Source organism: Eulemur rufifrons, chromosome 20, assembly GCF_041146395.1.
Source record: "Eulemur rufifrons isolate Redbay chromosome 20, OSU_ERuf_1, whole genome shotgun sequence".
Lineage (NCBI taxonomy): Eukaryota > Metazoa > Chordata > Mammalia > Primates > Lemuridae > Eulemur > Eulemur rufifrons.
The window spans coordinates 5,568,360-5,584,325 of NC_091002.1; the positions used below are offsets into that span (position 1 = coordinate 5,568,360).

Sequence of the window (15,966 nt, forward strand, 5' to 3'; positions counted from 1 at the left end):
GAATATAAACTGGGGCAGCCACCTTGGAAAACAATCAGCAGTTCTTCAAAAAGTTATACATAGAGTTACTATATGACCTAGCAATTCCATTCCTAGGTATATCCCCAAGAGAAGTGAAAACATATATCCACACAAAAACTTGTATAAGAATGTTCATGGCCTCGTTATTCATAATAGCCAAAAAGTAGAAGCAACTAAAATGCCCACCAACTTACGAATGCATAAACAAATAGGTATCTTAATACAGTGGAATACTATTCAGCCACTAAAAGGAATGGAGCATTGATACATGGATGAACCTTGAAAACATTATGCTAAGTGAGAAAAACCAGGTACAAAAATCCACGTAACGTGTAATATAATAACATTTATATGACATGTGCAGAATAGATCCACAGAGACAAAGTCGGTTGGTAGTTGATTGCCTGAGTCTAGGGGAACTGCAGTTGGCATGGGCTTTGTGGATGAAAATATTCTGGAAGTAAATAGTGGTGACTGTTGCATAGCTTTGTGATTATACTAAAAACCACTAAATTGTACATGTTAAAAGGGTAAATTTTGTGGCACGTGAATTATATGAATAAAAATTAGTACAATTAAATATGATGGCATATTAGCATTTTGTGTGTGATTTGGCTTAGTAGACGTTTAAAGAATATCCGTGCACAGTGCTGGCCAGGTTCAGGTGAGTAGCCATGCTGTGTAGCCCTGCATGCAGGTACTGCTGGTTTTTAGGATAGATCCATAGAAGTAGAGTAGCAGGGTTGAGACGTGAGGCACAGTTTTGGGAGCTCCTGTCCACACCTCCTCCCCGACAGGTGCCAGTGTACGTCTCATTCCCTCCAGCCTCACCAGTCACACTCCTGCGGCAGCACCGTCTGCACAGCAGCTGTGTGCCCTGTGTGGCTGGGTACTTGAAACGTTACTGGTCCAAAGTATGTGCTTTGAAAGATTTAGTACAAAGGAAAACATGTAAAATATCTAATAATTATTTATATTGATTGTGAGTTCAAATGAAAATATTTGGGATATATTGGGTTAAATATATTAAAAGAAATTTTAGGTGTTTCTTTTTACTTTCTAATGTGACCCCTAGAAAACTTGAAATTGTACACGTGTGACTGTCATTACAGCTCTGTTGGCTGGTACTGACCTGCGGCTTTATGGTTTTTTTTTTTTTTTTTTTGACTGTTCCCTAGTGATGTTTTGAAAAGGGATAACTTATTCTGATGTTACCACGTTTCCATGGCCATCCACATTTACAATGATTATTAATACAGTGGACTTACTCTTCACTATCTTATTTTGTCTTCTATTTCATATGCTTTTATCTTTTTTTCATTTCTTTTGGTGGATTGATAAGGTTTTCTTTGTTCCATTTAATTTCCTCTTGTGGTTTGGCCAGTTCAAAGCCACATTCCAGCTGTGACAAATCAAAAATGTCTCCACACATTGTGCCCAGTATCACCTGGGGAATAAGTTGCCCCCAGTGGAGGCCACTGCTCTAGGTGGGTCCTGCCTTTGTTGGAATGCCGTGTGAATGGAGCCCCGTGTGTGTGCTTTCGCTCTGCGTCTGTGTCTCCGGTGGGAGTCCTGCCTTTGATGGCCAGTCTGAGTCCTTCGTGTGGGTGCATCACAGTCTGCCTACCCGTCCGTGTTGAATATTTGGAACTGCTGTGAGCATTTGTGTACAAGTCTCTTTGTGGGTATCAAATGTTCATTTCTCTTGGGAATGGAATTGCTGAGTTTATTTGGTAGGTGTCTCTTTATCGTTTTAAGAAACTGCCAAACTGTTTCCAGAAGGATCATCTAAACCACTTCCAGCAACAGTCCATGTGTTCCTCAGTTTCGACAGCACGTGGTGATGGCCTGTTTAATTTGAGCTATTCTTGGTGCCAAGGTTCTCCAGAGAAGCAGAACCAATAGGACGTGTGCGTGTTTGTGTCTATGTGTGTATAAAGAGAGATTTATGGTAAGGAATTGGCTCATGTGATCATAGAGAAATCACAAGATCTGCAGCTGGCGAGGTAGAGACCCAGGAGAGCTGAAGTGTAGTTCCACTCTGAGTCCAGAGGCCTGAGAACCAGGAGGGCTAGCGGTGGAAGTTCTGAGAGCTGGCAGGCTTGAGGCCTGAAAGAGCCAATGTTTCGATCTGAGTCCAAAGGCCGGAAAAGACCAATGTTGCAGCTCAAGCAGTCAGGCGGGAGGGGTCCGTTGCATTCCTCCCACCTGAGGATGAGGCCCACCACACTGGCGAGGGCAGTCTGCTTTACTCAGTGTACCAGTTCAGATGGTAATCTCATCCAGAAACACCCTCACAGACACGCTGAGAATAATACCTGGCCACGCATGCCTGGGTACTGTGGCCAAGTTAAGTTGACACATGAAATTAACCATCACACCTCCTGTTGTGGTTTTAATTTGCATTTCCCTGATGACTAGTGATGTCACACATCTTACTATGTATTGCTAGCCCTTCATATATCTTTTGTGACGTTTCTGTTCAAATCTTTTGTTTGTTTAAAAAATGGAATTGTTTATTGGTATTGAGGTCATTGGAGTTCTGAATATATTCTAGATAAAAGTCCTTTGTCATATATAGTATGAATGTTTTCTCCCACATTGTGGTTTATGTTTTCCTTTTCTCAAATTGTTTTTCGAAGTTGTTTTAGTTTTAATAAGGTTTAATTCATCAATTTTCCTTTTACAGTCAGTGTGTTGTATCCTTTTAAGAATTCTTGGTCTATCTCAAGGTTGTAATGTTAATATTATCTATGTTTCCTTCTTAGAACTTTTACGTTTTAGCTTTTATGTTTGGGCCTATGATACATTTTGAGGTAATTTTTGCAGATCGTATGAGGTACAGGTTGCAGTTCATCCTTTTCCCATGTGGATACCCAGTCCTGGCACCATGGTTGCAGAGACTGACCGTTGTACCCCATCCCCTGAATTGCCTTGGCCCCTTGGCTGGAAAAAAATGGATGCACGTGAGTCCCTTCCTGGTTCTCACCCTGCATTGATCTCTTTCTTATCTACCCTGTTCCTAGACCAGCGCTGTACTGGCTTGATTGCTGTAGCTTCACAGTAAGTCTGGAAATAGGTGCCATTGCCTATATTTAATCATTAGATATGTTTTTTGTTAAATTTTTTGCCTATATTTAGTCATTAGAAATGTTTTTTGTTAAATTTTTTATTAAAAAGTTATTAAATATATTTATATATGTAACATAAAATATACCATCTTAACCATTTTAAGCATACCGTATTAGTATTACCTATATACACATTGTTGTGCAGTAGATCTCTAAACATCTTCATCTTGCAAAACTGGAAACTCTATACCCATTGAACAAAACTCTCTCCTCTCTATCTCCCATCCCTGGCAACCACCATTCTACTTTGTCTCTAAGAGTTTGTTTAGATTCCTCATGTAAGTCGAATCGTGTGGAATTTGTGTTTTTATGACTGACTTATTTCACTTAGTACAATGTTCTCAGGGTTCATCCATATCATAGCATGTGACAGGATTTCCTTCCTTTTTATGGCTGAATAATAATACACTGTATGTTGCATTAGGGTTTTTAGTGAGACAGAACCAAGAGCATAGATAGAGCTGGATATAGATATATAGAGAAGGAATTTGTTAGGGGCTTTGTGGCAGTTGTGGAGACGCAGAAGCACCACTGCAGGCCGCCTACAAGCTGCAGACCCAGGGTTGCTGGTAGTGTGGCTTGGTCCAAGGCCAAAGGCCAGAGAACCGGGGGGACTGCTGGTATCAGTCTTGGAGTCCAAGGGCAGAGATGCCTGAGTTCTGATATCCAAGGGCAGGACAAGAAAGGGGTCCCAGCTACAGGAGAGAGAGGAAATACCTTTTCTCTCCTTTTTTATTCTATCCTAGCCTCCAGCTGATGGGATGATACTTGCCCACATTGAGGGCAGATATTTCCCTCTTAGTCCACTGACTCACAGGCCAATCTCCTCTGGAAATATCCTCACAGACACACCCAGAAGTGATGCTTTACTGGTTCTCTAGACAATCCCTAAGCTAGTCAAGTTGACACCTAAAATTAACCATCATATATCTTTATACAGTCGTGTGTTGCTTAACAATGTGGATACATTCTGAGAAATGTGATTAGAAGATTTCGGAGTTGTGCAAACACTGTAGAGCATACTTACACAAACCTAGATGGCATAGCCTGCCCTACACCCGTACACCTAGGCAATATGGGATAACCTGTTGCTTCTGGGCTACAAGCCTATACAGCAGGTTACTGTACTGAATACGTAGGCAACTGTAACAATGGTAAGTATTTGTGTATCTAAACATACCTAAGCATAAAAAGGTATAGTAAAAAATATGGTATCATAATCTTATGAGATCACCCTCATGTGGTCCATCTGTGACCAAAATGTCGAAATGTCGTTATGCACATGTGACTATACCATATTTTCTTCATTCATCTGTTGACATTTAGGTTGCTTCCACCTCTTGGCTATTATGGATATGCTGCAGCAAACATGGGTGTGCAAATATCTCTTTGAGATCCGCTTCCAATTTTTGTGGATATATTGCTGAGCACTTGGTAATTCCAGTTTTAATTTTTTCAGGAGCCTCCACACCGTTTTTGCACAGCTGCAGCACCGTTTACATTCCCACCAGCAGTGCACAGCGTTCCAATTTCTTCACATGCCTTGCCAACGCTTTTTTTTTTTTTTTTTTTAAGTAGGTATCCTAGCAGGTGTGAGTTATCTCATTGTGGTTATGATTTGCATTTTCCTGATGATTAGTGTTGCTGAGCATCTTTTCACATGCTTCTTGGCCGTTTGTGTACTTCTTGGGTAAAATGTCTATTCAAGTTCTTTGCCTATTTTGATTGGATTATTTTTTGTTGTTGTTGTGGGTGTTTTTAAAATATATTCCAGATATTAACCCTTTGTCCAGATATGTGGTTTGCAAATATTTTCTCCCATTCTCTAGGTTGCGTTTTCACTCCATTGGTTTTTTTCCCTGCTGCATAGAAGTTTATAAATTTGATTTAGTCCCATTTTTCTGTTTTCATTGCTGGTTTTATTTAGAATGTATATTTCTTTTTTTCTTTTTCTTCGTTGTCATCGTTTTTTTTTTGTTGTTTGTTTTTTATTTGAGACAGAGTCAGTGGCATCATCATAGCTCACTGCAACCTCAGACTCTTGGGCTCAAGTGATCCTCCTGCCTCAGCCTCTCAAGTAGCTGGGACTACAGGTGAAAGCCACCACACCAGGCTAATTTTTCTATTGATTGATTGTAGGGCCGGGGTCTTGATCTTGCTCAGGCTGGTCTTGAACTCCTTGCCTCAAGCAGTCCTTCCGCCTTGGCCTCCCAAAGTACTAGGATTCCAGGTGTGAGCTGCTGCGCCTGGTGTAGGAATACATTTTTAATATTTTACTTCTTTTTCCTGATTCTTAAGGTCTCTTAACTTTATAGCTATGTTATCCATCTTCATTTAGGCTAACTATATCTTTTATTGGTTTTTTTCCTTTAGTACTATTTCTTGTATCTTATGTTATCTTTCCTCTTTGATTTATTAATATTATTTTTGTTTCACTGAGTAATATCTCTGAGTAATTTTCCTCCCAGAAAGGGTTTGTAGGTGCTAAACTTTTAGTCCTTGCATATCTGAAGGTATCTTCATTCTTGAATGATAATTTGGGTTGGATTAGAATCTTCAGCATTTCCAAAATCCCACTCATTCATCTTTCAAATGCCCCTTAAGAAGCAGCCTGTGAAGCAGCTTTTGGTAACCAGCCAGCCTGGGACAGCTTGGGAAAGCCTGGGGTGGGGAGCTTTTCAGACAGGAGAGCGTTGAGTGCTGCTCCTGTGGGAAGGAGCTGAAGAGTGATGGCTGCTCCCCAGGCCTGGCCACAATGTTTCTCTGGGAGGAACGGATGCTGGGAGGACGCTGGCACGGGAAGCTGCTGTCTGGTTCAGTAGCTGCACATGTGATGTCAACTCTGGGAGTCCTGCAGGAGTGGGAGGAGCTGCCGTGCACATCCCTGAATTCAGACGGAGTACCCATGAGTTCCAGGCCCCTGACCAGTGCTATGAGGAGGAGGGAGGCTGGAGGCACTTGCACAAAGGTGTGGATGGTGGGGCAGGTGAGACAGGCCGGGGGCGGGGCAGCAGAGGTGGGCTGGGGCCTGAGAGCCACAAGCAGAGAGGGTGAGTCCTCACCTGGGAAGAGCAGCTGCAAGTGGAAGCTGGGGCCATTTGGAGGTCAGGATCAGGAGTGGTGGCCTTGCTGTCCAACGGAGTTGGGGTCTGGCACAGGATGTTGACAGTGAGCATTTAGGAGCTGTAATTGACAGATCTGTGACAACCCAGGGCAGCCCAGTGACACAGTCTGTGTTGTGTAGGGTGTAGGCCGTGCCCTGCATGAGCACAGTGGGCCCTCACACTGCCTGGTGATGCTTTATGGTTGTTTGTTACCTTCACCCCACAAGTGTACCACATCCTGAGTTGGTTTCTCTCATCAAAAGGTAGTTAAATTTCACCGTGACCTTACAATATGAATTGTTAGGACTGGGTACTGATGATGAATATTACAGTACCACCTGCTTCTTTTTTTGGATAAAAGTTAAGAATCGATATCCCAAGCTTGTGGAACTTGCTCTGCCATTGTCTCTGTGGGTTGAGCGCCTCTGTTGAAATGCAGGACCACTCAGACAAATTCCTCCTTCGAGTCATCGTGCTGTTGTCCGCGTAGGATAGGTTAGTTCACCAGCACAGAGCCAGCTCGTTTATCATGTGGGATCCAGTAGCTGTTTTCATGCTTGTGTTGTGTTTGGTGTCTGCGGTGGGCATTTGAGGTGGGGGCCCTCTCCCAACTTTGCAGCTACTGTTGTGGATCTGCACGTCTCACCTGGCACATGCTGGAATTTCCCTTTCCTATCTTATGTTTGCTTTGATAATATCTATTGAAATGTAATTTTTTTTTTTTTTTTTTTTTTTTTTGAGACAGGGTCTCATTCTGTCGCCCAGGCTGGAGTCCAGGGGCATGATCATAGCTCACTGTGGCCTCAAACTCCTGGGCTCGAGTGATCCTCCCACCTCAGCCTACCAAATAGCTGAGACTATAGGTGTGCACCACCATGCCTGACTAATTTTTAAAAATTTTTTGTAGAGACAGGGTCTTGCTGTGTTGCCCAGGCTGGTCTCAAACTCCTGGTCTCAAGCGATCCTCCCACCTTGGCCTCTCAAAGTGCTGGGACTACAGGCGTGAGCCACCATGACTGGCCCTATTGAAATATAATTTTAATGTCTAAATCTGATAATAAAACTCTGGAGCTTGTGTTTATTATGTATCTTGGGATTTGTTTTGGCTCATTTTTTTAGTAATTCAATTTTATTTTGTTTAATGAAAGTGTCAGTCTAGGTCAGACAGGAAACGATTGACCATCTCCCCATGGATGGCTTGCAGGACCCTGATTTGGGCCCTCCTGGGGCATGGGAGCTCTAGTGGGAAGGAGCGAGAACTGCCACATGGAGCCACCTTCCTAGTTTTCCCATGCTCACGCGTGGTCTCCTGTCCTGGCCTTGCCTGCCCATCACGGCACACCCAAGGGTGCCTGGGTGGTTGCTGGATGCTGTGTCTCAGTGCCTTCAGGGAAGCCTGTGCCAAGTTTATCAGGGCAGAGCTGACGACTCAGCCCGTTGTGTCCCTGGAACCGGGCCTCTCTTTTCAAAGCAATAAAATTTATACCTGCACATGGATTAGAAAGTGTCAAGACTCTGAAAGGGCGCAGGGGTGGTGAGTGCCCACGGACTCCCAGCTTCAGCTCCTTCCCTCCCAGTCCCTCACGCTTTCCAGAGGGAGCCTGGCAGATACACACGTGTGTTGAGATCTGTCTGCTCCTGTTTTGTTTTGGTTTTATTTAAACTTTTTCATTTTGAAATAATTTTAGACTTATGCAGAAGAGTTGTAAAGGTGCTTCCCTAGTGATCACGTCCTCAAGGGGCTGTAAGAGCAGGAAAAGGCTAGCCCTGGCTTAGGCCTCGGATGTGACTGGGGCCATCCAGGGAGATCTCTCCTGGTGGCTGTTTGGGAACGTGCTTGTGTCGCAGATGCTGTGAGTTAATCCGGTGAAGATGGCTGTGCAACCTTGTCTTCTCACAAAGACTTTCCTGTCCTGGTTGTGTGGGACCCCGGTGTCCAAGGAAAGACTAAGCAAACTTTATGCCCTGCAGAAATTCCATCTCGTGGCAGGACACACCCAGATAGAATCGAGCGGGGGAGAGTTACACTGGGGAACGGTGTCAGGTAGGGGAGTACAGGACCTTGGGGGAGGCTTTTGGCACCTTAACCTGGGAGGGGGGGTCTCATGTTTGTACTTTGTCTACTTTTATTCATTCATCAGATGTTTGTTATGCACCCACTATGTGCCAGGGACGGTGTTAAAGTGCTGTTGTGACTTCCTTGTCCACTGGATATAGAAGGAGGAAAAAAAAATCCCCACCATGCCTTCCCCCCCCCACAAAAAGTCCTGAATCCTTGGGAGAAATCTTCCTTGAAGGCAGGCAGTGTGGGGTGATGGAGGGTCCCACAGGCTGCTCTGGCTGGCCCCTCTGCAGAACCTGCTCCTCCCTGGCCCCACGTTGCAGAGCCTCTGGAGGTGACGGCCAGCACCACTGCTGAGCCCATCCCAGGAGATCATGTGCGGCACACAGCGCCCTGCTTCGCGCTTGTCTCCCATTTCCTGCTGTGTTGTCAGTGTGGTAAATATGCCGTGGTTTGATAGCTGCCCTACCCTCCTTTTCGATATTGGAAGACAAGCACGTGTGAGTCCCTGCTAGGTCGCAGACAGTAACGGTAGCTGCTGTCTGCTCAGGCCTCCCAGTGTGGCAGATGTCGCTTGTCTAGGAGCATTCCGTCCTTTTGTTGGTAAGACCCAAGGTGTGAACAGGAATGTGTACATGCCTCATACTGCGTGGTGGGTCCACATTGTCTCCAGGGGATATCTGGGCGGAGGGCAGCCTGGACAGGGGAGGCTGAATGGGGAGCAGCAGCTCAGGGACAAGCATAGCGCTGGCCTTGCCACCAGGCTTGTGTCACCGTTTTCAGGAAGAAAAGTTAGTCTTTGGTGAAGAGTCCTGTTGTGCGGCTCTATCTTTGGCTGAGGTCAGTTTCATCTCTGCTGTCTCCCCAGCTGTCCCTGCTCCCGGAAGACCCAGCCAGTGTATGTCTCCCTCCTTGTGGCCCTGCCTTCCTCATTTGGCCTCCCTACTAAGCATGGTGGCTGGTACAGGGTCAATGCCTGCCCCGTGTGTGTGTGGAGCTGGGCGTGCCCAGAGACCCTCCTTCTCTTTCTTGTTTGTTCAGGCACCGTTGGGACAGCAAAGTCAGAATCAACAATGCTGTGAGGCTGAGGTGTGGTCACGCTGCCAGCCACTGGTGCAGCTGGTGTGAACAGTGTTTCCTGGTGGACACACAGCCTGGTCTGTTGTGTTCAAACTCGTGGAGCACAGCAAACGGGCAGAGAAGAATGTCAGCAGCAGTTCTCTAGGAGGACAGAAAAATAACATTGACTTTAAGATTTTTTTTGTGTGTATTTATTATTTTCCTAATTTTCCATAGGGAATAGGTTATTTTGTAATTGGGATAAAGCAAGCATTCTCTCATGGAAGAGACACATTTGGTGTGCACTCATAATTTCACGTGAACATTTATGGCTTCACTTTATTTAATCCTAATCAGTATGACCTGCACGCCCTGCGTGTCCTTGACCCTGTGCTGATTGGCTTCGTAGTGTTGTCTCTGCTGCACGGACTTGGTAGTCACCAGTTGATCCTGTGTTTTACTGTCTGTTAGAGTAAAGCCCCCGTTACCACTCTCCTTTTTGGTCATTTCCTTAACTGTTATTCTAGACAGACTTTGGGATTATTTTGTCAATATGCACTTTAAAATCTTTTGGAGAAAATTGGGGTTGTGCTTCGTCTGTAGATTTGGGACAATATGCATCTTTGTATTAGTTGTCTTGTCCAGGGATGTGGACTGTCCCTCCATTCACCAAGGCTTTTGTGGGTCTTGGTCAGGTTTTAGAGTAGATATATTTTGAGAGGACTAAAAGTCTGACTTTTGCATTAAAAGTGCCATGAAGGAGATGTGGTGTGTTCTGAACGTGGCGCTGGTGCTGCTCACACACCAATCCAGTGGATTCTTCTCTAGGTTCCCTATGAGACACTGAATAAACGCTTTCGAGCTGCTCAGAAAAACATAGACCGGGAGACGAGCCACGTCACCATGGTGGTGGCAGAGCTGGAGAAGACCTTGAGCAGCTGCCCTGCCGTGGACTCTGTGGTTAGCCTACTGGATGGTGTGGTGGAGAAACTCAGCGTCCTCAAGAGGAAGGTCAGTTCTGCTCTTGAGCCATCCTTCCTCAGCCAGGAAGGACACCCAGTTTGTCTTGAAAATGACCTGTCTTCTGTGGAAGCTGGGGCGTGACTGGCCAGGAAGTCCTAAGATGGAGAGACGAGCTGTTATGGTGGGACTGTGGGGAGGTACAGTGTTGGGGCCTCCTTCCATGCTGTGTCCTGGTGCCACTATTAGGCTGAGCACGCCAACTTTCTGTTCCTGTAGGGAATGTTGTCTTGGCTACAGAAGTGTCCCGGGCCCAGACAGAAGGGAGGCCAGGATTATTTTATTTAGAATTGCGCCTCAGAATAGCACATGGGATTTGTTATTGGGACTAATCTGCCCACTGAAAACAACTCAAAAATCGGGATATTTTAAAACATGTTACTGAAAGTATCATGTTTTATCTAGAAGTTATCTAGAATATGCAGCACAGAGATTCAAAAAATGAAAATACATAAGAGAGTAAGAGAGACAGAATAGAACAGAAACTTCCATTGTTTAGCCAGAGGGTGGGGGTAGGCAGGGATGGTATAGGGAGAAGGACCAGGAGATATTCAGAACTGAATAAAGTCACCAGTTCAGAATCCTAAACAGAATAAATGAAAATAAACCTACATAGGATTTTCTCATAGCAAAACTAAAGAAAACAGAGACAAAGAAAAAAATCTTAAAAGCAGCTAGGGGGGAAAGATCACTTCCAAAAGAGCAACAAATAGCCTGCCAGCTGACAGCAATTGGAAGCCAAAAATAGTGGAATGTGCTGAAAGAAAACTAAATTTTCTTTTAGTTTTCTTTTAGCCAGAATCCTAGATAGGCACTAATACCTAGCCATTAGCCATGTGTGCTATTAAAATTTAAATTAAATAAAATTAAGAATTCATTTCCTCAGTTGCATTGGCCATACTTCAAGTGGCAACTATATTGAACTGTGCAGGTATGGAACATTTCTATTTAGTTTTAATTTTGAACAGCATTGACTTTAGAAAAACAGTATTATAAAAGATTTTAAAAAGTCACTTTATAATAATAAACAGTAGGGTATAACAAATTTAAAATTGTATGCATCTGGCAACATGCTTCAGAATACATAAAGCAAAAAATAACGCAACTGAAAAGAAGATGCAAACCTACAACGTGGTAGATTTTAACATACTGCTGCCAGTAATTCCTAGATCAAGCACAAACTTGCCTGGTGGGCATATGCAGAACACTGTTCCTTTTATTCTATCATACAGTCCCATGATGCCCCCAACTTTTATTTCTCCTTGCTTTTTGTGAGCATTCAGGGTTGTGGCAGCCTGATTTCTCATGGGGCTTGGGCTGCGGAGGTGTGTCCCCATCTGAATGAGTCTTTGTTGTGTGTGCGTGGCTCAGGCCGTGGAGTCCATCCAGGCTGAGGACGAGAGCGCCAAACTGTGCAAGCGTAGGATTGAGCACCTCAAGGAGCACAGCAGCGACCAGCCCGCCGCGGCCAGCATGTGGAAGAGGAAGCGCATGGACCGCATGATGGTGGAGCACCTGCTGCGCTGCGGCTACTACAACACAGCCGTGAAGCTGGCGCGGCAGAGCGGCATCGAGGTGGGTCAGGGAATGTGCTCGCGGGGCAGGCATGTCCCGGCGTGGCTGCACAGGAGCTACCCGCTGTTTCCCACCTAGCATGCGTGTCTGTGCCCTGCTGAGCAGTTTCCTCATCAAGTTTCAAGGCCCCGCCCCCTGCATGTAAACATTCTCAGGTTTTAGCTTTTTGGAAGAAGGAAGTCAGTATCTAAAAATGACTATAGGTGCTTCTCATTTGCTTTTGGTCATTTAAACTTGCTCTGATTAGGAAAATGTGGAAAGGGATTCCCCCCCCCCCCCCCACCCCATACCTGCCTTTCCGGCAGTGACACACTTAGGCATGTTTCTGTCACTGCTTTATTATTGTGGGAGCTTTGGGTTTACCTCAGATATGGTGCATTTTCCTTGCAGCTGTTTTTTTTTTTTTTCCCCCTAATTTTTTTTTTGTTGTTGTTGCCCAGGATAGAGTGCAGTGGCATCATCATAGCTCACTGCAACCTCAAACTCCTGGCGTCGAGCAATCCTCCCACCTCGGCCTCCTGAGTAGCTGGGACTATAGGCGCGCCACCACATCTGGCTAATTTTTCTATTTTTTGTGGAGACGGTGGAGATGGGGTCTCACTCTTACTCAGGTTGGTCTTGAACTCCTGGGCTCAAGTGATCCTCCCACCTCTGCCTTCCAAAATGCTAGGATTACGGCATGAGCCACTGTGCCCGGCCGAGTCTGTTCTAGTGGTACCAATGTTACAGCTATAGAATTAAGCAACCCTCTTGCCTTCAGAACATGTTCCAGCCGAGAGCTTCTGAAAGAAGCATGCTGGGTGGTATTGAAGTTGTGGCTTCGGCTGTCCTTGCCTGGCCTTTTCAGACTTAGCTGAGACTTTGAGCCCAGGTGGCCGGGGAGGGCCCCTCTGTTGTCGGGCAGTCACCCACCACCGTGGGGGTCCTGGGACAGTTGGAGCCTCCCAGGCCAGCATGCATGCCTGGCCCTCGTTCCTGTCCAGATCCCTCTGTTGGTGCACAGCCTGACCTGTCTTGATGTAGGTGATGTTAACTGAAATGACAGTATTTGGAAACCTCTGGTGGCAGAGTCTGTGTGAGAGAAGTGTCCCTTCATGGTCCTAGGTCCTGGGCAGGACACTCCCTAGCCCTCTCCTGTGACTGCCTGCTATGGCCTCTCCCCCCACCCCGCCATGTGCCTAGCAACCACCAAGTCTGCTGCCATCCTGAGGCTCCTTCCTCATGTCAGCCAGCCTCCTCACTGCGGCCTTCCCTCTGCACCCTCCCCACTGTATCCTCCCATCTGCAGCCTCCCCACTGCACCCTCCCATCTGCTGCCTCCCCTCTGGCCTCCCTGCTGCACCCTCCCCTGTCTGCAGCCTTCCCTCTGCGGCCTCCCCTCTGTGGCTTCCTCAAGCCCATCTTGGCCCCCTCTATCTAACCCAGGGACCCTATCTCTTATAGCTTAACTCCCACCATTTGTACGTGACTCCCATCTGGGGTGTGACGGGCCTGAGCCCTGCCAACCTTAACCCCAACACGGGCATCTGTAGGGCCTGCCTGTCTGCACTCACTGTGCTCCCTGGGCCTGGTGTCCACTCTGAGCACCCCCGCCCCATTCTTCCCTCGCTATCAGACTGACCTCTAAGAAAGGTGAGCTGGACTCTGCTCCTCCGCCACCTCTCCCTGCTCACCTGCTCCAGCCCAAGGCCTTTGCCCCGAGCCTCACTCAGGCATCTCCCCAGAGCAGCCTCCCCTAACCACCTCTGGTAGAATGGTGTCCCCTTCCCTGTCTGTCCCTCTCCTAGTGTGCTTCGAGGTGCTTTCCTGCTTATGTCTGTGTCCTCTGTCTCACCTACCAGGAGGGAACTGTGTGTGACTCTTTTTGTGTTCAGGTACACGATGCCCTCTGGGGGGAGGAGCCCCGCTGAGACCTGTGCAGGTGTTGCGGTTGCTTCTGAGGCTGCCCTGTAGGATGTGGTGTCCCCCGAGTACAAGCGAGCTGACACGTCAGGGCGAAGCACCCATGGTCCTCGGTCAGTGACAGGGCTAGTGCTCCTGGACACACAGCCTTGACCAGCTTCTGGTGTTTCCACACACAGACGTACCCTCTGCCCTGGCTCCTCGAGGGCTCTGGTGTGCACACCTGACAGGCTTGTTCCCTGGACTGGGTCATTTCTGTCCTGCCTCTGCTAGGCTGCCCGCCTGAGCCCCTGTGGCCACCAGAAAGATCCCAGAGAGATAGAGACACGGAGGCTGCGCTGATGGAGGATGCACAATTGGAAGTGGACATGTGCGCAGCAGACAGGCCAGGAGCCACCTCTTGGAATTTAGAGCAAAATCGAAAAGCAAAGTTGGAAAATAGGGAAGAAAACAAGACTTAAACTTTGTGAGGAAGACCCAATGTTTGGGTTCCAGAAAAGAGAGTAAATTGTCAAAGAAACAATATCAGAAAACACACCCGTGAGGCATTAAAGTTCCTTCTCCCCACTTAATCAGTGGGGAAACTGAGGCACAGAAATGTGTGTATAGTTGTGGTGGCAGTCACACAATGGCACTTATTTATGAGTTGAGGGCAAAGGACAATACACCAAGGCCCAGAACGACTAGGGAACTTGCCCAGATTCCACAGTCGGGAAGTGTCAAAGCAGGGCTTGTACCTGGCCGGCTGGCTCCTGAGCTTGGGCCTCTGCCTAGTGCCACAAGGCCACTGAGGGCCAGTCAGGTTCCACCCCAGCTCTGGTCTCCAACCTCCAGGCCCCAGCACACCGCCATGGCCTCCTCCCCTCTCTCCAGCGAGGGTGTGACACTGTAGGAGCTGCATGGTGACCTGTCTGGCCTTGCCGTGGGTAGTTGGGGTCTTAAGCCATGTAAGGTCCCATAGTCCACCGAGGCTCCTGAGGAAGGCCTGGTGTCCCCAGGGGTCACTCATAAGGACCGTGGGTGTAGACTGCTCTCAAATGGGGCTGACCTGAACTCTCACTGCCAGCCATGCATTGGCTGGTGGGGCCCAAGAGTGGGGCCTGGGTCACCTTCTTGGAAGAGCTGGCCCTGGACAAATGGCTCCCTTTGGCCCAGGGATGGGTGGGCTGCTCTCCTGCCGCCACAGCTGGACTCTGGGCACCCAGCCTGTGCTCAGCCACTTGCAGGGTCTTGATGCCAAGCCTGTGGGTTGCCTCATTTCTTCTTGTTTTCTTAATAAATTATTGGTTTTAACTGCTGCAATATTAGCCATAATGTGCTTTTTTATTATGCGTTATTCACTTACTGTTTATTTTGAAATGGAGGGGCTGCCGGGGGCTGCTGGGGGCTGCCGTGAAGAGGGTGATGAGACCAGTCCGCTTGTGTCCTCTACTGGCCCAGGTCCCCCATACCCCTGCAACAGGCTCAGCCTGGCTCCCCTGCCTGGGGCGGCTACTGTATACGTGGCATGTGAGCCCCACCAAGCTTCCCAGTCCTCATGGGCCGTTCTGTTTCCAGGACCACGGGGAAGTTGGACATTCTTGCTCCTAGGGTTCCGGGCTATCCATGGACTCCAGAGGGGTCTCCATGAGCACGGAGCTTGGGTGTGGACTGGAGGTGTGCTATGAACGGTGGCAGGAGCTGGGCTGGGCCCTGCAGAGGCTGGGCGTCGGGGTGGCATGGGGTCTTGAGCCACGTGGTTCTAACCGGAGCCACCTCCTTCCTCTAAGGACCTGGTGAATATTGAGATGTTCCTGACAGCCAAAGAAGTGGAAGAGTCCCTGGAGAGGCGTGAAACAGCCACCTGCCTGGCCTGGTGCCATGACAACAAGTCCCGGCTCCGGAAGATGAAGGTACTCGGGCTCCCCGGTGGGGCAGGGCTTCCTGCTGGGTTGGAGGGGGCTGTGCCCCCTGCCCTACAACCAACGTGCCCTCCCCTGTTGCTCTGCAGTCATTTGGTTTTGGTGTAAAGTGGGGGTTATTTGGTTTGCTGGTTGTTTGGTGGTGGTTTTCCACTTCGTAAATTAAGACCCTGAAAAGTATACCTCCTTCT

The 15,966-nt window shown here is 47.5% G+C and overlaps 1 protein-coding gene across 5 annotated transcripts in view; it reads left to right on the plus strand.

Moving 5' to 3' along the window:
* Positions 1-15,966, plus strand: part of MAEA (macrophage erythroblast attacher, E3 ubiquitin ligase) — a 400,167-nt gene that overhangs the window by 371,952 nt on the left and 12,249 nt on the right. For 2 of the 5 annotated variants that reach the window (XM_069496196.1, XM_069496197.1), the window contains exons 2-4: positions 10,206-10,388; positions 11,769-11,972; positions 15,644-15,766. In XM_069496196.1, coding sequence (XP_069352297.1) covers positions 10,206-10,388; positions 11,769-11,972; positions 15,644-15,766 — 510 coding nt within the window. The remainder of the gene's footprint in view (positions 1-10,205; positions 10,389-11,768; positions 11,973-15,643; positions 15,767-15,966) is intronic. The other 3 variants (XM_069496200.1, XM_069496198.1, XM_069496199.1) reach the window with 3 other exon arrangements.